The sequence below is a fragment of the Diadema antillarum genome, unplaced genomic scaffold (genome assembly GCF_040938485.1).
Source record: "Diadema antillarum isolate AM-2024a unplaced genomic scaffold, OU_Dant_1.0 scf00000107, whole genome shotgun sequence".
Classification (NCBI taxonomy): domain Eukaryota; kingdom Metazoa; phylum Echinodermata; class Echinoidea; order Diadematoida; family Diadematidae; genus Diadema; species Diadema antillarum.
This window is the reverse complement of record NW_027270996.1, coordinates 3,180,887-3,206,543: the sequence shown is the minus strand read 5'-3', so window position 1 is coordinate 3,206,543 and position 25,657 is coordinate 3,180,887. Positions and strand designations below refer to the sequence as shown.

Sequence of the window (25,657 nt, the reverse complement as noted above, 5' to 3'; positions counted from 1 at the left end):
GTCAACCCATTCAAAATGTGCAGAGAAAATTTTGAAGATACTTTTGTGGGTTTTAGAATTCGCGCTAGCCAAAAGTAGCGCGAAATGCGCAAAAAATTAATGTACTGCTAAAATCTGTGCTTTGACAGTAAATCTGTCAAAGAAGGAAGCTGCAGCAAGCTTAGATCCGACTGCAGTAATACATGATGTCTTTGTTAGGAACTGAGGTTCATATAGGATTGTGCCTTCAGCACCATGGTCTTCAGTTCCATATTTACATAATATTGTATACTATTACGTATTTTGTAGTATATTGAAATGTACATTTTGCAGAGAATGTGAAATACCGGTATGTTGTATTGGTTCATGTAAAGTCCCAGTCAAGTTGTATGAATTCCACTTTGTGTGAAGTAAAGACTGATTTTGTCCTGGATTAAGATATTGGGCAATGGAAACTCAGAGGTTTTCAACACGAAGAATTCCGAAGGTATTGTCAGACTTAATCAATACTTGATGGACTTGCTGCCAAACCCACAAAATTCAACTTTTTTGCTAGAATAGAGCAGTGCTTTTCTTCTTTTAAGTACGGTAACCAATAAGATGACAACCACAAAATGATTGAGTCCAAGCAGAGATGAACTTTGCCCGGTAATAGATCAGTGACATGTCAGATCAATCGTCACCACCAGGGAGTTGATCAACACGAAAATGGGATCACAGGATTTGAAGAGTAATGTCAGAATGGAGGCCATGTATCACAAGTAATGAATGGTTGTTCTACTTAAAGATGATTCACGCACTGACTTCTGAACTGCCATTTGTATAGGGCCCCCTTGCTTATGGACCTGGCCCGACTGTGTGCCGAGCACAACTTACCAGACCTCCTGGCGCGGACGCTGGATGCCATGAAGAACTTCCCCCTCAAGGTATAGTGGACATGTTTTCTGTGTTTGTATCTGCCGTTGGCCATGTTTAACACATCAGTGTTCTTCACAGCTTCAAGCATGATTAATTATTATTATTATTATTATTATTCTTTTAACATCCACAGTGCAGTGCTTCTAAAGTTCACAGGCGAATTTGCCCCGTGATCAAATAGGGGAAATCAGATATTCTTTGCATATTCTTTGCTGATTGTGTTGGGTTGGTACTTTTCAAGATTTGCAGAAGTGATGAAGTTGAGATGTTGATATCCTAGAGAGAAGAAGATTTTAGACAATGTTTGCTTCGAAAATCGAACAGATTTTAGAGTAGATGATATGATTTTCACTAATTATTTTTAAAAAAGACGCTTTATACTCTCATTTTACATTTATTGATCAACTTGATGTTGCATAGACTACTGTACTAGCTAGCTGAGCATACATGCACTATATGTTCAGTTACATACATTAATATTTCATGCCATTTATCTGGTAAAATCTATTTTTTTATAGATGCATTCTTTATGGGGGAAGATTTGGATCATCATCTTTTGTGGTAATTTTTCATAACCAAACAAAATAGTGGGTCACTCCTAATTTGCTGTATTCCAGCTTTCCTGGTATGAATAATATTGTTTCAAGAGACTTACGTACTTGTAGCTACATGCTGATTTTTGCATGAATGCCATTTGATAAAGAAGAAACAAATGTCAACTGTATGACTGATTTCAGGACAAAGGGACGTTTTTTGAGATGGAGTTCCTGCAGTGTGAACTGATGGTGAGAAACCTCCTTGACAAGCAAGAAGTCTACAGCAAGAACACGGTGGAGGTAAGACAGCTTAATTGAGTCTTGCTAAATTGCATTGACGAACGAAATGATCCTCCAAAAAGAAGCTGTGTAAACATATACTGCATGCTGCTAAGTAACACTGGCAATCAGGTTGTATACTTATGTGACATCTTTGGCAACGAGATGATCATCTAAGGGTCACATCGAAGTTAGCGACCACCATTTTATGGATCCATAATCCAAGGGACAGAAAAAGCATTGAAAGTTTGAAAAAGCTGAAATCCTTTGCACTAAATCCAGCAAGTTCATAATTTCCTGCATTGTATGCCACTCTTATCAAGGACACATTTTTGTTGACATACCGTATGTAAAAAAAAAAAAAAAAATTACAACGGGACCCTCCGCAATGATAAGTTTAAAAATAGTGAATCAATCCAAATACAATTTCAGGGTATGAAACTGAAACTTATTACCCACATCTCACAGAAAACCCCCATCCAATTTGCTTCAATGGTCAAAGAGAAATGAGCAGTTTTGTAGAGCATGTCAGGAATCCCTTCCCTTGAAAGTCTGTCCATTGTGATCCAACAACATCCAAGTGCTACACTTTCAAGAATCAGACCCATGGCATGCTTTACAACAATCCACATTTCTCTGTGACCACTTAACCAAATGTGACCGTGCACCACAAAACGAACAAAAAGTCGCACACACTGATTTTGCATGAGGACTGAAAATAGGTGAAAAGGGTCAATCTAGCCAATCTTGACTTTTTCATATTTTCTGAAAGAGCAAGTCTTCTTTTACATTACACTAAAATTTAGGATTATGAAACGGGCAGGGAAGTGTGTTTTTTCAGCAGTTTATCTCGAACATTTTTGGTAAAATAGTGTGATTAGTCATGTTTTTAGAGTCCCCTTTTCAAATTTTGAAAAACCTTGTACACGCTCTTCACTTTCAACTCTAATTACTTTTGAGTGGATAATGCTACTGCTTTTGAAAGTTGGCATTGGTTATTGACAGAGTGTGTTAATGAGGCATGTTCATTTTCAGTTTAATCTGATAATCCCTTCATTGTTGTTACTCTGGTGGTTTACTTCCTGTTTTTTGTCTCATTCATCGCACAGCTGGCACAGCTTGGTAAAGATTAAGCGCTTGAATAGACACTGTACTTTAGAGCCTCTTTTCTCAGTTCACACTTTTCCTGAGTTGTGCTTTCTTTCCAATATTCGAATAGGTTAGGAGAGTCCATTTGATTTGAGTTATACATCATTCTAAAGCTTAAAGTCTGCTCTTTCAGAATATGGTCTTAACTAAAAATTCATGTCTGGCGACTTTTTGTTTGTTTTGTGGTGCAGGGTCACAAATTGAATGGGGTTTTCTGCAAACTATAGCTCAGATATATGTTATACTTTAAGACCCTGAAGTAGCATTTAGACAGCTTGATCATATTGGAAGTTATCAAATTGTGCGAAAATGCGATTGTAATTTTTTTTTTTCGGGGGGGGGGGGGGTACGTACTGTACAGGCATCTTCTACTATTGGGATGAAGTGGTACATTGGTGTTCATGCCTTTGATGACAAGATTTGGTAAACCTGGTATTGATTAACTGTTATCAAAGTATTAAATATAATTAATTCATGAAGCAGACATACATATATAGATATGATGTTTGCAAAGTAGAGAAGAAACAATGCATTTGACAGCAGGAAATAGAAAATAAATAAGTACAGGTACACAAACAAGTGATATGGATTTACCTTTAATTATAGTTGCTTCCTTTGTGTAACTTGCTCCTGGTGTATTCCATACAAACTTTAGGTGCGTCTGCATGCCATAGACCGTCTGAGCGAAGCCGTCATGAACGCGGTGCGCCATGGTGACCCCAACGTGATTCAGGCAGGCTGCGTGACCCTGTGGAACCTCTGCCTGCCCCTGCTGCAGACCAACCTGAGGAGCCAGGTCCGCAAGCCCCTCACTCTGGTTGCCGAATCTCTGGAGAACATTGACAGGTGGGTGCTGAATGAGTAGACTAGCTCTGGTGCCTGGCTGAGAGATCATGTGACTATACAACCTCCCTTTCCGACTAGAGAGTTCTCAAATGGTTATACGACAAATAAATATATGACGTATGGTTATACAACACATGAATATATGACGTATTGTTACAGGACATATGAATAAATGACTTATAGATATTGCATGTTTTTATAATGTCTGAATGCTCTCATTTTGGTACGTCGTTTTGATATATGACGCATGCTTGTGCCTGAATGCTCTCATATCAATGCTTTGTATGGGAAGGTGGGACCTATTTGCTCATTATGGGTAAGCGCAAACTATACTTATGAATATACCACAAAGTATAACAACAATACGCAAAGCACGCGCAAAGTACATGTACATACTGCGCAAGGGAGGGACTCATACATATCCACAAGCTTCCATGACAGTGATTGAGGTCTGATGCTGCCGTACGAGTGACATAATATCTTAACATTGTGTCTGAACGCTCTTAATGAATTCAAGGTATGATACGACTCATCGATTATATACATGTACAATATCTCAGTGTCTGAGAGCAGCCTAATACCTGTTTGCATGACATGGTTTTCTTTTGTGAGATTGGACAGAAAACATGGTTACCCCTCTTAATATTCAGTCCTTGTAAATTTTCATTAAAGCATTTGCATCAGCATCAGCATCAGCGGTGACAATAGTGAGTGTAAGATCTGCGACGCAAACACAAAGACGACGCTAATTAGGCAAAAAATGGTGTTCTGCACATTTTGTATGCGGCACAGCCGTTTCCATTGCCCAACCTGGGAGTCTGCATCGTCCAAGTGTTTGCGTTGCAGATATAAAGCTTGCTAATGTCAGCAATGAGGAAGGGAGGATTGCGGAAACACCATGTGTATGTAGTCCTCGAAATGACTGTTGGTTGGCGAAAGATGATTTGAAGCTAGAGGGAGCAGAGTGGAGGAAGGAAGCGACATAGGGGGAGTGTAAGGAAAGCACATAGTGATGGTCGAAGGGCAGCAGTGAGCTGGAAGTTAGGGTTGCACTAAAGGAGACTGGAAAATAGGAGGCAGGGACAGTTGTAAGGAAGAATAGAGGGAGAATCAAGTAAGGGTACAGATGTCGGTGGGATGGTATAGACGAACCAGAAAGAAGATAGGAGAGGAGGAAGGAGAAGGTTGGGTTGGAAAAATAATAAAGATAAGGGAGAGAAGTGGAAAAAACTGTGTAAAAAAAAAGAATGTCATCATTGATGTTTTCCCCATAAATTTAAAGAACAGACAGCTAGCTTCTGAGAATGGCAAATGTTATGATGGTCATTAGAGTTCCTTTGCTTCGTCACTCTGCAGCCTGTTGATTCTGCTGCGATGTCAGCTGCACACAGAGCTGGCCAAGTGTGAGGAGGATGTGGAGCAGATTCAGGTGGCCATGGAACACCTCAGGAAGGTGAGGTCCAAGAGGAACAAGAGATTTGTTCTTTTTTTTTTCATGTCTGTGCAGTGTCAGTTTTTCTATCATTTGTATATTATATGTGTATCTATGTCTGTAGGGCCTACCCATATGTGTGTCTGTATCTGTGTTTATGTCTCTGTGTGTGTCTGTTTGTCTATCAGTTGTATTATGTGTATCCATGTTTGTCCCCATGTGAATGTGTGTATGTGTCTGTGTTTGTATCTGCATGTCTGCTTGTCTGTTTGTTGGAAGTGTGTGTATATATTTCCGTGTCTGCTTTATCTATTTTCTGTGTCTGTGTCTGATGTCTGTCTGTCTGTATGCATGTGTGTCTGTGCCTCTCTCCTTCCATTTGCCATGTTTGTGAGTTCATGGCTGAGTGAAGAAATTACCTAGGGAATTCCTGAAGACATTAAACAATGTGTATCAAATATTACTGCCAAATAAAAAAAATGACTCTGAAACTTAGAGTAAACCAAAATGTATAAAAAAACAATCAAGTAGTGCTTATATTTTTTGTTGTCAAAACTGACGACTAGAGGAAGTGGGGCCCAGTTTGGAGTTAGACTTGCAACTATTTCCAGTGACAGTGCGTTTTTATGAAAGCCAATTTATCATCAAAAGCACATTCCTTTGAGATGCCCTGCTCGTACAGCTACACTTCTCATCTACATGTATAGCTAAGTGTCATATTTCCACTCCTGAGTATTAAAGCATTTCTTACTGGCAGTAATTTCACTGATGCCCAGATAAATTGGCATCTGCGGAGTTTCATGTTACTTGGCGATAATGAGCAGCATTAGTATCTGAAACTGTATTCTACTGGTGGCTATTACTGATCCTACATCATGACTTCATCTCGTTCCTCTCTCCTTCCAAGGCCCTGAGTCTGGATGACGGGGGTCAGTACCGCGAGCGTCTGGAGACGGCCCTCCACCGACTGGACCTCAGGGCAGAGCTCTACAAACTCCCCGAGAGACTGGAGGACCAGGCAGCTATGATCATTGAACAGGTGCGCATTGCATTGGAGGACAAAACTTGTGTTTGACAGCTTGATCAATATGCCAGGCAGCAGTAGTACACGCTATGACTCCTTGCAGGTGGTGCATTGGATACAAGCTGTGAAATGAATGCAAAGGTGGTTCCAAGTTTTGGCAAACTTGATCAAAGAACTTGCAAAAGGTCCTGCCATATTTGCATTCTTTTTTCAGTAATCTTATTTCTAGTTCCATATAATAACTAGAAAAGCACTCTGAGAGCGCAGACCTCCGCCAAGCATGCAGCTCATTTCCACCACTGATCTTGTTCTTCCATAAAGATATCAGTGATTTCCACCCATACATACTTATAGCATTGTGTGCTGAAAGTTGCCAGATTTCCCAATATAGATGCCTTTGTTACGTCATAAACCCTCAGCTGCACGGCGCGCCTCGCCCTAGCAGAAACTAGAGCATCATGCACTTTAGTGCGCGCATGCAAACCTCAATACGCACAGCCTGAACTCCCAAGTTCATTGACCCTACCTGCCAACATGTCAAAAATCCTTCATAAATTCCCAAAAAATTCTCGGATCACTACCAAAATTTAATCGTCTGTTACTTGTATCATTCTAAACCTTTCCTGCAAGTTTCAGTCTAATCCGTGAACTACTCTTTGAGTTATTTTGCACACGGACAAACGAACACACAAACCAACGGTAACAAAAACATAACTTCCTCCCTTGGCGGAGGTGAAAATTAAATTTTAGCAATCACTTTGAATGTGTTGACAAAATAAACAAAGCAAATAACTTTATGAATGTTCGAATGAACTTTAATTATTACAATAAATATAGCAACAAAAATGTGCATAAAAATCAGTTAGTCATCTATTGTGGCAATATGTAAAATGTAAGACTGGTGCCACCATCAACTTTTGACAAATTTCGTCACTTGTTTTAAAGATAAGTCACTACTCACGTACAAGACATCTCAAAGAAATTCTTCCTATATTACTCTGCTAGAGCTGTACTTGTCATTCTGTATATATATATTTCCCATTTCAAGAGTTTGTCACTAGTCACAGCTGTGAGGATGAATGGTGCCTTTATAGAACTGAGCTTCTCAACCTTTTTTAACCCAAGATCCACTCTGGCTCCTATAATTTTGTTTCTTTAGTCTCTGTTAGATTGAGTACAAATCTTTTTTATTCCATTTTTTAAAGACATCATGGTCCATGTTCGAGAGCTTTCCGGTTGAGGAGCGCGACCTAATAGATAATGAAGACATACCGTAGAATAGTATCCATGTCACTTTCTTGGTACATTTATGTCATCTGTCAGGCGAGGACCAGCTCCGACTCTGGGACTGTCCTGATGAAGCGGTCACTGCTGGTCAAGGCTGGCCAGGCCCTGTCCCCAGATGCCTTCATGCTGGTCCTGGAGAGTGAGAGGGAACCCAAAGGTTGGTGTGGAGGAGGCCCCAGACACTTGATCTCATGTTGGGACAGTGTTCATTTTGATAGGGAGATCTAGATTCATAAAGTGGGATAATGCTCTAAACACTGTGCAACCCCTTCAAATATGGTTACTGAGACGATCCATATGGTCAAATTCTCTTCAATTGGTGCTTTGTAAATCCTCTGACAGCATTCTGTTTCCTGAACATAGTATGGTTCTCACAATCCTTGAATCTGATTGGCTGATTGTCACGTAAAAGTTTTTTACTAAATGATCTTCCAAATCGTTTATATAATTTAGCCATGTATCACTGAGATTTTTATTGTAAAATTTATCCCACCGTTCCTTTGCACATTGACCATGTGTCAGGAAATTATTTCCAATATTTTTTTTTTCACCATTGTGTCAGTCAAATTCTTCTGGTCAGCTTTTGCACTGGATGTATATCCCAATGTTGCTGGACATGATTGGGGGGAAATGTAATTGAGATTGTATGTTTTTAGTATATTAATGTGCCCATTTTATAGAACAAATGATGTACAGGTATGTTTCTTGACTCATTGGTATTGGATGCACTCATCAGTATTGGAAATGGTCTAAAACACAAACACATGCTGCACCTCGTGGGGTTTCAGACACTCCACATTTAACTTGTGCCTCCAGTTTTTATTAAGCTTGCAAACCATTTGTAGAACAGCAACATGAGAAAGCTTATGAAGGTGCTTGTTAATTTCTCTTTCTAGGAATAAGAGCTCATAGATGTGAAAAGAATCCACAGGCAGATATACACATGTATGGTCTCAATTGACATTATCATCTAGTCCTTGATTTACTTTCAAACAAATAAAAAATACAAAACAAAACAAAACAGGCTTCTCATTAGTAATGCATCAATTGTAAAGTTCTTGCCAGTAATGCTGAATTGCATGGCCTTCCTTTAATTTCTCTTACAGCTGGAGGCCGCGGGGCTGACTCCATCATTGCTCAGCTGGGGGCCAAGGCCCGGAACTACAAGAAGAGCACCAAGAAGGCCAACGGGCACATCAAGAGGATTGCCAGCGAGAATGAGAGGGAGAGGTAAGCTCCTGGGGACGCCGGTACCACTCGTATTGAAAGGCCATCACAGCAGTCAGGCTCTCCTCTTCTGCTTTGTCACATCTTTTTTTTTCATTAGTCCCCACCCATAGTACTTATGCTCTGTTTGCCACTCATTAATTCTCTTAAAGAGAAATTCCATTACGATATTGTATTGCTATACATGAAAACGGAAAAATCAGAGAAGTAAATCAAATCAGTGAAAATTGTGACCTCTTCCTGATATATGATGATACTTGTCAAGTGTATAACATCCAGAGTTATACGATTTGAACTGAAATCAAAGTTATTGTTGAGTATCTCTTCGTCATTGTTTTCAAAGTGCTGTAAAAGTGTCTTAGACTACTCCCACATACCAGGAATGAAATATCTTGATGATATCTGTCACATGATATGATATTATCGAGTCATTTTTTTTTTCTTAAAGAGCATCACTATTGTTGTTTAACCCTGTGCCGTGATCTCTAAAGGGCTCGTCTGTGGGGCGACCTGGCCAAGACGGCCCGCAAGCAGGAGGTGTGGGACATCTGTCGTGTGGCCTCCCGCTTCTGCCTGCTGTATGACGACGATCGCTGGAACAAGCCCTCGTCTCCCTCCCGACCGGAAACGAGACAGGACAAGTGAGCCCTTGTTAACCCCTTGTGTGCCTTATGACGATTGACACAGAAAAACCCTATAGCATTGTACACACTGTCCAAATTCCCTGGCATGGAATGAGTTAAGGATTTACTCAGTATAGTTGAGAGGAAAGAAAAAATGCAAACATATTACCCCTTTCAAGTCTACTCCACTCATTGATGGCCGGTGCATCACCTGTTGATTTAAGGGAAGGAATAATTCATCTTAGCAGTGAATGACTTTTTGTATGTGTCTTTCAGACCAAAAGGCCACACCGCATACTGAAAATCACAAGCTAAAAACATAACGTCAGCTTGTTCTGTGTACGCAGTGATGTCAAAGCACATGTAGTGTGGTAGTGTTCCACAGCAAGTTTAGAGGTGGGTTCTATCAAGTCACAAAAAAAAAACCCTCATTGATTCACTAGTTAAACAATTAGGAGGTATCCTTGGATGGTGATGATGGGGATAACATCTCAAATTTTCATTGGTGTTTTACATCTATTTCAGTAGAAGATACTTGTAGAGACTTTGTGGTTCAAAAAGGAAACTCAATGGTGCACCCAGAAGAAGGTTTTCCGGTCTGGTATAGGTAAAAGTTAACAAATTCATGTAATCAAATAGCAACACACCAGTCAATCCAGAAGATACAATTGCATGCTTTTAGTGTGGACTGACAGACATCTATTCTCAATTTTGACAGAGGCTGAGCGGTAAACCATGTATATATGTTATATTGTTCCTGAATCCATGCAGTGCTTTGCATTACCAGTAGAGTTCTCTCCCTAATCCTTCCAGTGCCAGTGTAGCCAGTGACCACCATCCTACGGCCGAGACGCCCACTGGACGGAAGAAATCCAGCATGGCAATGATCGCTGAGCCAACTATGGGACTGTCAGACAAGGATCTTGTCCGCATGCTGGCCGAAGTCCACTTCCTGAACTCTGAGGTCAGTCAGACGGAGCTCACATATTTTTTCCCCACTCTAATTGTATTTATTTACATGCCATCTTAAGTCTTACAGCATTTGTTTTGTTGTGTTTTTTTTTTGGTGTTTTTTAATGCTGCAACTTTTATTAAATAGTCCACTCATCTATTTACACAGTGTTTATGTGTCATGGAGTGTGTATCTCAGCCCATATCGGGCCAGATACGGGATATCTCGTAGTTGGCTCAAACCCCTGCAGAGATAGGTCACGTACAAGATATCCCGTAGTTGAAAAAGCAGCGATGCAGCCATTTGTTGGAATTTTATTGAATGCTATCATTTGATAGTTGATAAATAGCATAAGTCTAATGATAAAAGAGTTGTCAAGATTAGATTGAATGCCCATGAATTCCTCAAACCTTGGTCCAGGCCTTGATCCACCTGCTGCGCTCGGAGGGTGTGGAGATGTACAACAAGCCCATCCCACCGGTGGACAAGAGGAAGCACCCCAAGGGATACGTGGCCAAGAAGCCAGAGGAGGACCCGGACTGGCTGGACTACTGGTGAGTCATCCATCATCTTCCACCCCCCCCCCCCCCTCTTCCCCATCCCATGCAGGATAGTGGTTTGGCTCAGTCGGTATCACATCTGCCTCGCAATCCAAATGACCCGGGTTCAATTCCCAAGTCTAGCTGAGCAAGTTGTGTATAATCATACCATCCCCTCTAGTAAGAGACAAAGTACTCTGTCCCTCGGATTAGACATAAATTGGAGGTCCCATGTGTGAGAGAGTTGCGCAGCTCATACACGTAAAAGATCCCACTGCATTCATTCATCGCAAAGAGCAGGGTGCTCAACCCAGTGAAGTGATCAGTCTCACATCCAACTGGACCCTGTTGAAGACCAGCTAGTGCAGCTGAATATGACCTGTCTACAATAGCCATCTTCGAAGAAGAAAAATGAAACCAACAAAAGCAAACAGAAATCTTTTCCAGCATTCAACCTCTTCTCTTGAACTTGGCACTCATAGGCCAAAAACTGCTCACAAAATACTAAGGATCTATTTGGCAGTGTATGGTACCAGATTTGCAGCAGAGTTGGTGTGGAGAGAGACCTCAAGAGAGGAGGAGAGTGCCTCACAGGAGTCTATCCACAGACATACTGTACAGTGTAGCATTGCTTTTTGAGATTATATAAAATTCATACATGTTTGATATGGTGACACGACATTTGCTCCTGCGACAATTGCCCCGGTCTTATTTTCTCCAAGGACTTCGGGTTATGGTAAGGGTTAGTTGTGATAGGGTTTAGGTTTAATTTTAATTTGATGTAAAGATTAGGATTTTTGCGGGTAGAACTTATTTGTGTTTGGCTTTGTGTGCAAATATTTCATGAGAGCAATTGTCACAAGAGCAGCAAATGTCATGGGACCGTTAGATATAGGGAGACTAATTGACAGAGAGAGATGAAATAGAAATGATGCTGGTTGAAAGGAAATTAAGTTATGTGATGTAGGGTGTGAATTGTACTTACATTCTGCCAAGGTGTAGATAAATGTAGCACAGTGACATATGAGTAGTGTGTCAAAGAGATTTGACAATACAACAGATGTTTTACACCTTGGAGAAGTACCCGTGGCATGAGACGTCAAAGATATTGGATCAATTCAGAGTACGCTGCTGCACTTCGAGGTTTTCGGTCAGCACCAAGAAAAAAAAAGTTTCCTTTCCGACATGTATGCTTTAATAGAAAAGAAAAGAAGGCAAACAAAACACAACTATAACCTCGTAGTAGTATCTTTAGTTAATTCATGCAGGATCTCACACACTTCTCAAAAGACATGTATCAAATTCAAAAATATATTATATGTTGTTTTTTTCACATCTAACATCAAAGTGACTTCATCAAGGATCTGGCCGAGTCAGCCACTAGGGGTTTCCTCCGGGCCGCCGAGCTCGGGGTGACTCTGGGCGAATCCTGGATAGTGTGCAGCGCCGCGTCGTACTTGTGGAACTACACCAACCACATGATGACCGATAACAGACATCGGGAGCTCATTACTCCCTTCACCTCCCTCCTTCAGGCCCTGAAGCAGGTTGGCCATTCTAGGTAAGTAACATGGACTAACAGAGAAATGATACTCAAAAAAAAAAAAAATCGTACAGTCCAACCTTCATTATCTGGCCATCTCTTCTCCAGAATTTGCTATCATCTGGATGTGTTTATGTGTTGAAAATGAAAAAAAAGGGTGATTTCATACTCTATTAAAGTTCCTACAAAACTCACATGATTTACCTTCAATAGTGTATCTCCAACAGAAGCCTGTTATGAATTTCTCATTAAAATATTGTAATTTCCATAAAAATGGACTGTAATTTTAAGTAGGCTAGAATAGATTACACCACTATTGCAGTGTATGCTTCCAACTTTAATAGCTACTACTCTGTCGGCAGCTACATGTCCATGAACATAAACATTGTTTCTCCCATATCCGGCCAAATCACTTATCCGGACGGGTGCCAGTCCCAACATGGCTGAATAAGAGAAGTCAGATTATGTAGTTTGTAGAATATCACTGCAGAAAATAAGGTTGATACAATGGATTGATAAATGTGCATTTTTATGCTTTTCTTCCCATAGATATTTCAGATGTGGAAAAAAAAATTATTGTTGTAAAATGTGCATAACCCACACATATGTGTTTATATTCTTTTCTGTGATGTATTGATTGAAAAAAGATAACAATAGTAAATAGGACCAAGCACTCAAAGACATTCAGCTGCTGGAGTGAGTGCTCATTCTAGATTTTTATATCCATGATTGCATTGTGATGTTGAACTTTATAGGTGAAATACTTTTATAACAGTGGTATCTATATAAGTGTGAGGAACTCGAAAATGGATTGTATATACATCAAATGATAATATGATTATTAACTCAAACTTTGTGCAACATTTTCCCCGTGTGCAGCGAGACAGTGCTGCTAGTTAACCTGTGCAATGCCTTGGCCGTGGGCCTCATCATTCCCTGGATCCCGTCGGGGGACCCTGAGCCAGAGAATCAGGCCCCTTCAGCCCCGAGGGGTAAGGGGGCCAAGGATCCGGACCCCTCCCCCAGGAAGGCCAAGTCCGTGGCTAGCCACACCAGCGGCAAGAGCAAGCTGGTCCTGACGGTGGACCCAGAGGGAGGCAATGACATCAAACAAGCCCTAGAGGTGAGTCAGATCTTCTTCTAGGGGTGCGTTTTAAGCACTCTCCGTAAGCGAAACAAACTGTACTTTACCCATGCCAGAGGAACGCTGGAACGGTCCTCAAGTATACCATACTGAACTGAACCAAGCCAAATGTGCACCAAAAGTGATCCAAAAGCATAACAAAAGTTCACTTGTGGAAAATGCGCGTAACACGCACATGCATCATAATGCAAAGAATTCATTCTCTTAGTTTGGGACATCCGTAAGTGGTTTAAGCGTGTCAGGTGAATGACTCTGCTGCTACAAATGTGTGACCCCCTCAAAAAATAACTCATGAGGTACGCTTTCTCTACAGATCGCGAGAGTGCTCGAATGCTCCAAATCTGGTACAGTTTGGTATGGTTCGCTTTGGTTCACTTTCGAGCGCTTGAACACACCCTGAGACTCTTAGTCTGCTACCCCCCCCCCCCCCCCCTTGCCTGATATGATATGACATGCCTGAACATGTCTTAGTGGTTACAGAAAATGAAATCTGAAAATGAATATGGATTTATCTAGAGCATAGTGGTGTATTGGGCACAGCTCTAGATGCTTAAATGAGAAATTCTGCATGAGTTTGAATTCCAGCTGGTGCAGATGTAATTGGAGAATGACAAATGTTTTACCCAAAATACTCCTGTTGACCCAGGGATTAATAAGAAAGGAATTTATAACTTGTCGGCATAGTTTTGGTTTCTCATAAATATCAAGTGAAATCAGAAGTAGATAAAGAACTACTACTGTGATGGGTTATACTTTATTTTTTGTGCTGGTGATCATCATGTCAAGCATACTCTTGTACCTCTTTTCCAATCTGTCAAGGTGTGTGACTACGCCCTGGAGGTGACCAATGGGTCCCGGCCCCTGGACCTGGTCCCCATAGCCATCCGCCACCCTCTCCTCATCACCTGGGTCAGGGTTAAACAGCTCAGCAGCAGTCAGATCCACAAGAGTCTCGGATGTGAGGATGAGGTAAGTAGACCACCGCCTTTGCAGTGCCAGTGTCTCCCATCACTCGCTTTTCTTTTGGAGAATCATATCTTTTGCAGATGGAGGTGTTTTTAGTATTTCTTTGTTTGTTTTTGTTTTGATCAAAACTAAAAATAAAAGCAATGAACATCTAATGGGGAATTTACCCAACATTTAAATGTGGATTCTGTGAACGCAGAAGTATTGCTGTAAAAGTGGAAATTTTCGCGGTGTTGAAATTTTCACGCATTTCGCGCAACCAGAAGCTAGCGCGAAAATAAAAGCACGCGATTATTTTTGTGTGCCATATGTTCCAGTACTTGATGTCTTAAATCCGTGGAATTAAAAACACGCGAAACTCTTCTTACACGGCCAAGCGTGAAAAATTCTTCGCGCGAAAATATCCACTTTTACAGTAGTAGAATACATCTGTGAAGGTTCAAAATTTATGAATTTTTAAAGTTTTGGTTAAATCTATGTGCCAAATTGTTTGTGGTCTTGTTCTTTAGAGATGATGGCAGGTGGATTTAACCCAAACTTCAAAATTTGGTAAACTTTTGACTGGAATGTCCAAGTTTCCTCAAACTTCACTAATGTGTGCTACTAATATTTCTGCATTTACTGAATTTATGTGTGCAATGTATATTTGAGGAAAATTCTCTTCTAAATATGCAAACAAACTGTAGCACATGATGAAATGTCAATTTTACCCTGAGAACAGCTATGTAACATTCTACAGGCACCTCAAAGTGTCCTCTTGATCTGTCAACATCACATCCACCATATCTGTCATTCACTATGTCAACAAAATACTAGTACCTGAAGCAGCATCTTACCTATCATTATAGTTCAAGAGTAATTAATTTGGGTAATCCACAGTGTCAAGAGTTATCTGCATAACCAATAGTGCAAGTTCTTAATTTCCCTAGTGTGTTTGAACCAGGAATCATTGTCATGTTTCTTGTTATGACTAAAAGTTTGGTCTTTATTACATGTTAAAAGATCCTGTTTTTATTTATTTTTTGTTTGAGAGTTTGTAATGTAACAATGCTAGCATGTCAAAAGAAGAACCGTTCCCCCGATGCTTTTCACACGTGCCTCTGTTTTGCAGAACAACATGGATGGACAGCGACCTTTGACCCGATGCATGGTTGCCCTGGAGATGCTGACGCTGAATGGGAACGGTATCATGGACTTCAAGGACGCTCCGTCTCTCAATGATGTAAGGCCTGCCTGTTTCAGTGTCACTCATTGCAGGACCTAAAGAACTGGTTTTCTGAGATTCTCAATAATCTTACTTTTGACCAACAAATGACATTGCAGCCAAATGTCCTGTTCTTTTCTTTTTTTGTGTGTGTACACTATGTATGTTGTAATCATCAGACTAACGAGTCACAAACTGTAGATATCAGGGGAGTTTCTATAAGACAGAACATTAGATACCGGTAGTGTTTATCTAACTCCATCTTGCATCCCTCCATCTCAGCATCATTCTGTCAATCTTTCTCCCTCTTCTGTTCATCTTCCTCTCTTTATCTTCTCTCTTGTTCTCTTTACCCCTACCTCTGTTCTCTCTTTCTCTCTCTCACTCTCTCTCTGCCTCTATAGTTGAAAAGAGATGTAAGTCTTTGCCAATTATTCATACTGAATGTAATTTTTGTCATAACATTTCATTTCGATGTGTATATTCCTGTCATTCTCCTCGAGTTCTTGCAATTTCTTGCAGCTGGTTGACAAATTGCCCTATACATCAATGTAAATAAGCACTGAATTGATCAGTGTTTTAGTAGTAGCTATAGGACAAAAGAAATCTTGCAATTTCATTTTCATCTGGATATCACACTCTAGCTTCTCCTTCTTCAACTGGTCGAGGATTGCTCCGAGAAAGCGTCCTTTCTCTTTTGTTGTGATGATGACTTTGATTGACTACTGTATTCGTTGTTTGATTCCCTTGCTCTCTTTCTTCGACCAGCTGAGTAACATGGTGGAGCAGTGCCAGTGGCCGGACCCATCCGTGGAGCTGCAGGTCTGGTCCCGGCTGGCGTACCTGGCCTACAAGGCCAGGAACCACTCCCTGGTGATGCGCTGTGCCAGCAAGGCCACGGCCTTCGAGGAGGTCCCCATCAGACACAGGAAACTGGACGAGTAAGTCGGATCTGCAATCCTTTAAATTCTCTCTTCATTTATTGTTTCATCACCCAAGTCCTACAATTTGATTCAAATGCATGGGGTAAGTGCATTTCTTCATTTTTATTAAAAGTGCAGGGTGAATTATTAAAGGTATTTATATTTGTACCAGATGTTCATGGTATTCTTGTGTTCCCTCCATATGTTTATAGCTTACAGTAATGTTCCCTGAGTGAAGCATTCATTATGGTTCAATCACCATAATTGTATTCTTGGAAATAGCTCCTAAATTTATGGGTCATATACTTCTTGCATGACAAGGCATAAAGTAGTACAAATCAGAAGTAAGTCAAGGCTGCTTCACCACATGCACCAGCATGTGTTTCCTCCCCTTGTCTGGCAGTCTACTTTGCCACTTTTACGGAATCACTCACAAGATCAGCTGTCACGAAGTGTCACTTTTAACAATTATTCAGAGACTGGTTGCAAAATATGAGAAGGGTTGGAAAAGATGGTTCTCACTGTTGTCATTTGTTGAAGCACTGGATCAGTTGGCACCTTGTGTCACATAAAGGCAGAAAAGCACCACTAAGTATGGTTGAAAAAGAAAGCTCAGCGCAGAGCGATTACTGTTTGTGTTACATATGTGTACAATAAAATCTCAGCGCAGTGACTCAAAAGCATTTTAGCACTGTCAAAATAATCAATGAGGACTGTGCATGCTTGATTTAGTGTAATGATTAAGTTGATGGGTTTTGTCTCAGTTTGTCCATCTTTTCCCATCCACACTCGTCTCCATCCCCCCCCCCCCCCCTCCAGGCACAAGCTGATGGTGTGGTACGAGATGCTGAGCTACGCCTCCTGTGTGCTTGGACAGAGTCACGTCAGGAGCATGGAGGGAAACAACGCTGTCCGGAGGGCTGCCATGGAGGCTTTCCTCTACAGTGCAAGGTGGGTCAAAAACTCCTCGTGAAAAGGCTTCTCATGCCACAGTGCTTATTGTGCATCAATAAGCCAGTTCAGAGTTAGCAGTCCATATATACACATTGGTACAAATGACCTTTCTTTTTTTTTTCTCAGTTGGTTAGGCACTTCACACGTCCTCAGAGCGACACAATGCATTAAGCTTGCCTGATGTAACAATTTACAGAATTCATCAGTCATGTTCATATAAAGAATGAACTTGTAGAGACCAGGTGACCAAAATGGTCCATCAATTAACACGTGGGAGGCATTCATTTTATCATTTGGCATTGAATGTATGAGCAAACTTTTTTTTTATTGATATTTGCCTAGTAGCAGGCTTGCTGTTAGGTGGATTTGCTGGCAAGCACCATTAACCAAGGATTTCATGAATAATCATTCTGTCACAGATGCTTATCTCAGTGAATTTAGAAACCAACATGCCTGTTGGTACAAATTACTATTTTCTGCTCATTGGTAAAGCGGAACTCTGAACAGGTTTATTGCATCCACAAGAGCAACAACAACAACAACACCTTACAAAGAATGAGAAATGAGAAGAAGCTGGGTTCTTGACCTCATGAATGTGACATCAAGAGTAAATTCAGCTTTTTACGCTTTTACGTCAGATAAATTGTTGCGGCAAAAAGTTTGTTCAAGTTACATGCACATGGTAAGATAGAGTGTAGGCAGGAAAAAGTATCTTTTACAGGGATGTCTTTTCAAGCCTGTCTTCAAGCATTGAACTCAATTGTGCATTTGCACGTTCCTGAAACATATTCACCAAAGAAGCATGCATTGCATGTTGCAGGTATGGGCGCAAGGCCAACAACTATGACCTCGTAATCACGGCCGCTCGTCGCTACTGGAACGCGTGCCTGATGTTGGTCTCAGAGCCAATGGAACGCCAGCTGCTGAAGGAACCACTGACCGCCATCCTGGAATGCATCAATGCAACGTACAAGAAGGACACCAAAGTGGTTAGTCATTGCTGTGAATGGTGATGGTGTTGCAAATTGAGTTCAAAGTAGTAATGATGGAAATGATAATGTGTGGATGATGATAGTGATGATGATGATGATGATGATGATGATGATGATGATGATGATGATGATGATGATGATGATAATGAAGACAGTAATAATGATGATAATAGTGATGATGGTGATGAAAATGATGGAGATGATAATGGTGATAGTGATTGTGGTGATGATAATGAAGATGATGATGGCAGTGATGATGGTGATGGTGGTGATGGTGTTGATAATGATAGTTATAATAGTGAGGATGAGGAATGTGTTGATGATTATAAAATAATGATGCTACTAATGCCAAGGTAATGATTGAATGATAATTGTAATGAAAACATTTTTGTTGATAATACAATTAGAATGATGATGAGGATGAGGATGATGATGATGATGATGATGATGTTGATGAGGAATGTAATAATGGTTATGACGGTGATGACGGTAATGCTGCAAAGGTGATTCTAACAATGATGGTAATGAAAATGTTGGTATTGATAATAGAATGATGATGAGGATGATCATGAGGCAAAATGTGAGTCCCAACAGATAAGTGAAAGTAACACAGTGCAATTATCATGAACTTGTTAAATTCTTTTCTCACATGATTGTTTTTTGCGTGATGGGTATTGGTTTATCATCAGCAGAGCTGCCAACTATTACGGATTTCCCGTAATTGTTACGGGAAATGATCACGATTACGGGAGTACGGAATGTCGCCTCAAAATTACGGTTTTTGGAAATTCCGATAATGCCCTATCGCCTATGCAGCAACTGCAATATACTAGCAGACTACACACTGTACATGTTTCATTCATTCTCCATTGCCTGGTTGCCCGCATTTGTGTGTGTCGGTGTCTGTGTACTCGACGTGTGTGTTCGTAGCTTCCATTATAGAAAAGTGTGCGCACACCCAATTCGCTGCTTGCGTACTGTGTACACCGAACGGAAATTCGCGCGCGTGAATCCCTGTCGCCTACGGACCCTGGATGTTTCCATCGATCGCCATGGGATCCCCATGTGTGGCCGGCCGGCTGGGGACCGGAGCGCGAGTACTTAGCTTAGCTACACACTGTAGCCAGCTGCCACTCTAGACAGTACCCTATTTCGTTTTCAGTCGGGGTAGAAGCGCTCCGTTGTGCAATGTCTGCTTCTTTTTCTCTACTTCTTCCGTTTTTCCCTTGCCTCCCAAGTACGAAATGATTTTTAGAGTGTTGTGTGTGTTTTTTGTAACGTTATTGCATCATTTTTCTGCAAGGAAGAGGTGAGTTTCTGTTCGTGTATTGATGATGTGTACTGCAGTATGTGCAGGTGAAAAGCGTTCGAACTTTCTTTCCCCGAGTATCGTGGGAACTCGATGTATTTCTAGGCCTATAAAAGGAGATCTCATGTAACAGAATACTTATAACAAACTATTTCCAGGTCAAAGTGAATTAATTTCCCTTGTTTTGTATCGTTTATTGACGATCTCAAGGATCTCGTCGTAATACCGAATTTCCAATGTGTAGATCTATTTGATTTTCGCGTAGCTTTCGGTGCTGCAAACTTTTGCTAGGGCCTATAAATCTTACTACAAAACTTATCGTTCTATTTCTGTTGTTTCTCACACCTCGTTTGGTACGATTTCTTCCATTTTATATCACTTTATGCTTTGAAATATTTAAACGTAATTCTTTCAAGTGTCTCGCACTGTTATTTTCGTAACGGCGATTTCTCCGCTTTCGTGCTATACTTTTTCGAATCGAAGCGACGTGTGTTATCTTTTCTAAATATTTGTGTTGTTGGGAGGTGTTGATACTTTGTATTTGTTATACTTATTTATTTTCCTCGGTGTTTATCTCGAGGGACTATGCGTGTTTCTTAATGTTAATAGGAAAAGGCTAAAATGATATGAGTGATGTCTGATGGTGATGATGAAAACCGTATGCTGGTACAAAAAGACGTCTACTGTGAATGCTGAGCGTACGTGCCGTTCGTTTTATTTCACTTCCCTCTTAGTCTTATTCTTCTTTCCCCCTTACTCTTCTTTCCCCTCCGAAGAATGATAAAAAAAGAAATTACATACACCTCACAACAAAAAAGATTCACGATCTACCAACCTTCGTAAAGTTAAATCTAAATGTTCAATATCAGCAAAGAATAAGGGGAAAGCACGAATGACAATAAATTAGAGCGAAGAGATTGTGAAATACTGAATACACGCAGTCTCTTCGGCTCGAAGAAACTTGACACCCACCCGGCCTCTCCCCTTGTGGAAATTTCCACAAAAACAGGTGCCACACCCAGGTGCGTGCCAGACGAAAGAATGCGCGCACTGGAATAAACAGCGTGTTAGTATCCTGGAAATATCGATCGAAGAATCAGCTCATTAGTTGAATTAAAGGAATCATTGCAAAGATATCGTGATTCTATATCCTTTCTTTTGGCGCATAGTAGGAAACATCAAACAGTCGAATATATTGTACTTAATCGAATATCTTATATTCCCTGAACAATAAAAAAAGGATCGATTAATCAGTCAATCAAAAATGCAATCACGGAAATACTTAGAAGATCTCGTATGCCCAGACAAATTCACTACGATTAGGTCCAATGAGATGCAGTCATCACCTGGTTAGACAGCAAAATCATGACAATTAATTTCAGTTCACGCTCATCATAACTGCTTATTACTTTTCAAAGTTTTGGCTATCAACATTCGTTCGTAGGTGTTTTTTTGTTTGTTTGTTTTGTATGTTTTTCCTCGTGAAAGACGTAATGACTTTTTCGTATCGAATTTAAACTCCATGTTTACCGTAAACAAGCCATTCAGCTCAGCTATGGCGCATTCGATCCATCGAACTTGCAGTAACCTCTTAGGCAGGAGCACATGGGTCTTTCCTTTAAACTTGAAAGTGAAACCACGTGTTTGCACATTGGCGCAGCCACACACAGCGCGGCATTTTTGCGATCATCTATAGCAGAGTTTCCGATTCCAGTCAGGGTAAAAGAAATTGGAATACATCGGAAAATACTGATGTTTAAAATCCAGTAAAATGATAAAGCCTGACAACAACGCATGATTATGTTTTATAGTAAACAATAGTTGGAAACACCGAAGAGAGTTTTGCATTCGCTCACACAGAAGCTTTCTTGAGAAGATGAAAGCATCCCCCCTCCCCTGCTAGATAGTGGAAGCTTCCATAACCAGCCCAGCAAGTTTCTGGAGGTACATACATGCACTTGTACACAGTCATGAATTGCGCGAGAAAGCAATCAATCAACGCTGAACATTGCGTAGCTTGGATTCTTTATCGTGCTGGTGTCCAGCTCGATACTTCGGCATGTGTCGTAATGTTTTGTTTAGAGCCTGTAGGCCTCATATGTCGACGAGTTTAATTCAGAATAGCAAAAAGAGGGAGATGGAAAAATTACGGATTCTGGTGGAAAAATACGGATTTTGGAGCTGCTGAGTCCGGATTCGTGCTTCCAAAGGTTGGCAGCTCTGCATCAGGCTCGGATGCACTGTATCTAGGAAAACACAATTTCTGTGAAATGCTGTTTTTTATTTTGTCGTCCATGCCCAGAAATCAGACGATGACGAGGAGACTGAGGACGGGACCGTGACCCCGCGCACCGTGACCTCTGTAGCGACCTCTCAACCTCAGCCAGTGGTGGACATCCTGTCTGACCCTGAGGATGACCTGACCCTGCGAGCCGCCATCTACGGAGTCTTGTTCCAGGCCTATGCAGACCAGGTAATGATTCATCGTGGCAAATTGTAGTGTGTGGTCTATAGTGATAACCATTAGTAAGTGTTGACTTTGTTTGTTGTTCTCGACAAAAATCCATTGATGTACCCCATGATCAATTAAAGGCCAGGTAGTGTGGGAAAACATGTGTGGGCCAATTAAATCGATTTTCCTCTGTCGCCCACCAGGGTGCATCTGAAAATTATGAATAGCGCCCATCAGCGAATACGTGCATCAAAGCATACACTCACCTGTAACGGTCGACCCCAGTCGAGATTCTTTGGCTGTGTGTACTTACATATAGATCAGTGATAAAGCTGTACACAATTCATTACAGGGATTCTCGAATATATCTAAGTCAGTTCAGCTAGACCAGTCTTCCCACACCATGTATCCTCATGCTACTGGGTCTTTAAAAGACAAAAGTTGGTGGAGTGTCATATTACGTATTTGGTGCAGCTTTCAAGTTCTTTCAAGATTGTTTGCTTCACATTCTCGCTACATCTAATGCTAAATAAATTGCTTCATTATCGTCTTTTCACATTTCATTTTTATTGTGGCCTATCTCCAGGCTACCTGGGGCCCGTTGCATAAAACTTACCATTGAATTTCAATGGTAACTACCGTCAAAATTAGGCATCACAGCCAATCAGCATCAAGGATTATAAAATTTACCGCTAATTTGAAGACTTACCGCTAGAAAGGAGCGGTATGTCCAGCGGTAAGGGTTTTATGCAACAGGGATTTTTACCGCAGTGAGACTAATTAGTTTAATGTCCCCTGGAAATGTCTCTTCCAACATCTTTTTTTTTGGGAGGGGGGGGGGGGGGGGAGGGAGGGGAGTCTGCCCCATGGTCCTGAACCAGATGCAGAGAGGTTTGTAAGTCTTCTATGACCATCGACTGCCACCTCTCCTTGCGACGTGCCCACACCGCATCAGTCTACTCTTATAGCCAATAGTGCCAATGGTTAGGCCAAGTAAAAAAAGAAACCAGTTTCTCGTCCTCGCGCGCATCGATTTTGGCCGCCGCATCGATTTTTTTACTATTTACTATTAAAATTTTCAAAATGGCGCTGAAAATACCAAGAAATTCATAATTCTCGTCCAAGCCCGCTCTCCGCCCGCATCGATTTTCAGTTGCCGCATCGACTTTTTTTGATATTTACTATTTTTTCGGCCGCCGAAAACACAAAATCGACAATTTACCTACCAATCGTGATGTGTACGCGTCCTCTATCTTAGCTGAGTACAGCTGTAGCTTCCGTAGTGCGTATGTAATAACGCATGCATTTCACACTGCGAGCTCGGCAAGAAGGAATGACCCACAAAAGCAGTCGAACTGTAGTTGGATGGGCGCGCGGGCGCGGGCCTGGGCTGTTACAGCGCACTCGGTATGTCGTGAACGCGATAGCGGCAACATCTTTTGCGAACGATCGCTGATACTAGTATTCCACTTATATTTCGCGCATTGTTCGTATTTTTCCCCGTTTCTCATATTTTAAAGGGATGAATTGTACTGTACAAATGCTTGTGAGGATTGTATCGAGTTTACATTTTCATGTCATTGTGACTATGTGCACGTGTGTGCGGTGTCGGAAGGTCGGTGCCAGTGCAGTGGCCGTGCCGGCCGCGTATATATACTAGTTTGCGTGTCTGTAGCTAGCTGCCAGGGTCCCCACCCCCCTTGGTCTGTCAGCTGTCTGCTGCACGCACGCATGAACACATTCGAATGTGTAGAGGCTCAAACACTGCTCTGTTAACGTTGCATCTGACGGCGATGTATTGTTCTATTTTGAAGAGAAAATGAATGCGCTTTTCCAGCAAATGTAGAATTATTAAATGGGTGTATCTACAAAATAAATAACTTTTCCACGGATTCTGGTTTGTCTCGTATTTCTGCGGGATACTTTTCTTTACGATGTAAATTCACGGACACGGCCGTGAGTCGTATCACCTGTAGTGTGATACAATCAATTCATCATCCAAATGATGAGTGATTATCAAATGTCTTTTTAGAATACGAAGAAACATCTTTAAATGTTTAATGCTATAATGCCATATCAGTATCATTTTGACATCCATCTGCAATTGTACCAGCCAGTTTCCAGTTGAATGTGCTACAATTGTACTGTGAAGAGATGCAGATAGGCCTACAATATACCAGCTGTGTGGACACAAAAAGTCACAAACACAATGATAAAGCAGTGTTTTGAATATCATGGAATTTATTTCAGTCGTACATTTGTTGATAGAATGTTTTATACCTGTTTCAATTAATAGCACAATACATCAGAATTGCAAGTACACTGGTATCAGAAATGCCATTACAACACTAAATACCAGTATCACTCCAAAATCTTCGCGTGATCCCTGACGTCACTCCAAAATGAGTGAAAATGAGCATTTTCACTCAAAATTCACTCCAATTTCACTCGAAATTCACTCTTTTTTGTATTCACTCTTTTTAGAGTGAAAATGTTCACTCGATTTTTTTTAGAGAGTAAGATGGTCATTTTCCCTTGACATCTGTAGTGGAAAGAAAAAGCAAATGTATTTCTGCATTCATGAAGTTTCATTTCAAGTATGGTACATAGCGACCTATATCTATTTGGTTGAAAATGCACAGAGTGCAGGCAAGACATACACTTGGGACCTGGTCTCTCATAACACAGCTACCAGAGTGATATTTCATTTCATAAATTGGATATAGAAAATAGTAAAGCCCTCTCTCGTTACCTTTCTCAGAATTACCGGACAAGAAACACATATTACTTTCATTTTGACAATCCTCGAAAAAATAGTAAGATATCAAATAGTAAGGACCTCCCTCATCGCCTTGCTCAAAAAACCCGGACGAGAAACTACTTTCTTTTTTTACTTGGCCTTATATCTAAAGATAAATGTCCCAATGAAATATTTGATATAAAGTCCATGAATGTCTTTGTTCTTTCTGCAGGGAGAGTGGGAGGCTGCTCTGGCCGCCATGGACAAGGCTGTGAATGATATGCCTCGCACCAGACACAGACTGTGAGTAACTACATTATGTACCAGTCCATTAACCCTTATTGTGCTTTCTTTGTCAATTAGCACAGACATCTGGCATAGAAATGGTTAAAGGGGTCTTTGGATTTCTTTTGTCAAGATTTATTCTCCAAATGTGATGATACTAGTGAGATGTGTGTAAAACTAAGGAGCTAAGTCATATCAATCTTAGGTAAGGATTGGAATTAATGTGTCTCTTTGTACACTGGGTTCGGATAAGTCTTTCCATTTTGTTTTGCATAGGAATTCAAAGTCTAAGGAATTGAGATATCATGTGTAATAGTCATGTGAATTCTTACTGTTATGATAGTGATGATGATG

General features: G+C 40.8%; 1 protein-coding gene across 1 annotated transcript in view; it reads left to right on the top strand.

Moving 5' to 3' along the window:
- The window catches only part of LOC139719207 (cilia- and flagella-associated protein 46-like), a 77,452-nt gene that overhangs the window by 14,634 nt on the left and 37,161 nt on the right, over positions 1–25,657 (top strand). The window contains exons 10-28 of the mRNA XM_071630636.1: positions 806–905; positions 1,635–1,733; positions 3,517–3,707; positions 5,064–5,160; positions 6,047–6,178; positions 7,487–7,607; positions 8,557–8,680; positions 9,169–9,318; positions 10,114–10,264; positions 10,673–10,806; positions 12,140–12,352; positions 13,214–13,457; positions 14,298–14,447; positions 15,556–15,666; positions 16,417–16,589; positions 17,391–17,522; positions 18,346–18,514; positions 22,129–22,299; positions 25,251–25,321. Of these exons, the coding sequence (XP_071486737.1) occupies positions 806–905; positions 1,635–1,733; positions 3,517–3,707; positions 5,064–5,160; positions 6,047–6,178; positions 7,487–7,607; positions 8,557–8,680; positions 9,169–9,318; positions 10,114–10,264; positions 10,673–10,806; positions 12,140–12,352; positions 13,214–13,457; positions 14,298–14,447; positions 15,556–15,666; positions 16,417–16,589; positions 17,391–17,522; positions 18,346–18,514; positions 22,129–22,299; positions 25,251–25,321 (2,733 nt within the window). The remainder of the gene's footprint in view (positions 1–805; positions 906–1,634; positions 1,734–3,516; positions 3,708–5,063; positions 5,161–6,046; positions 6,179–7,486; positions 7,608–8,556; positions 8,681–9,168; positions 9,319–10,113; positions 10,265–10,672; positions 10,807–12,139; positions 12,353–13,213; positions 13,458–14,297; positions 14,448–15,555; positions 15,667–16,416; positions 16,590–17,390; positions 17,523–18,345; positions 18,515–22,128; positions 22,300–25,250; positions 25,322–25,657) is intronic.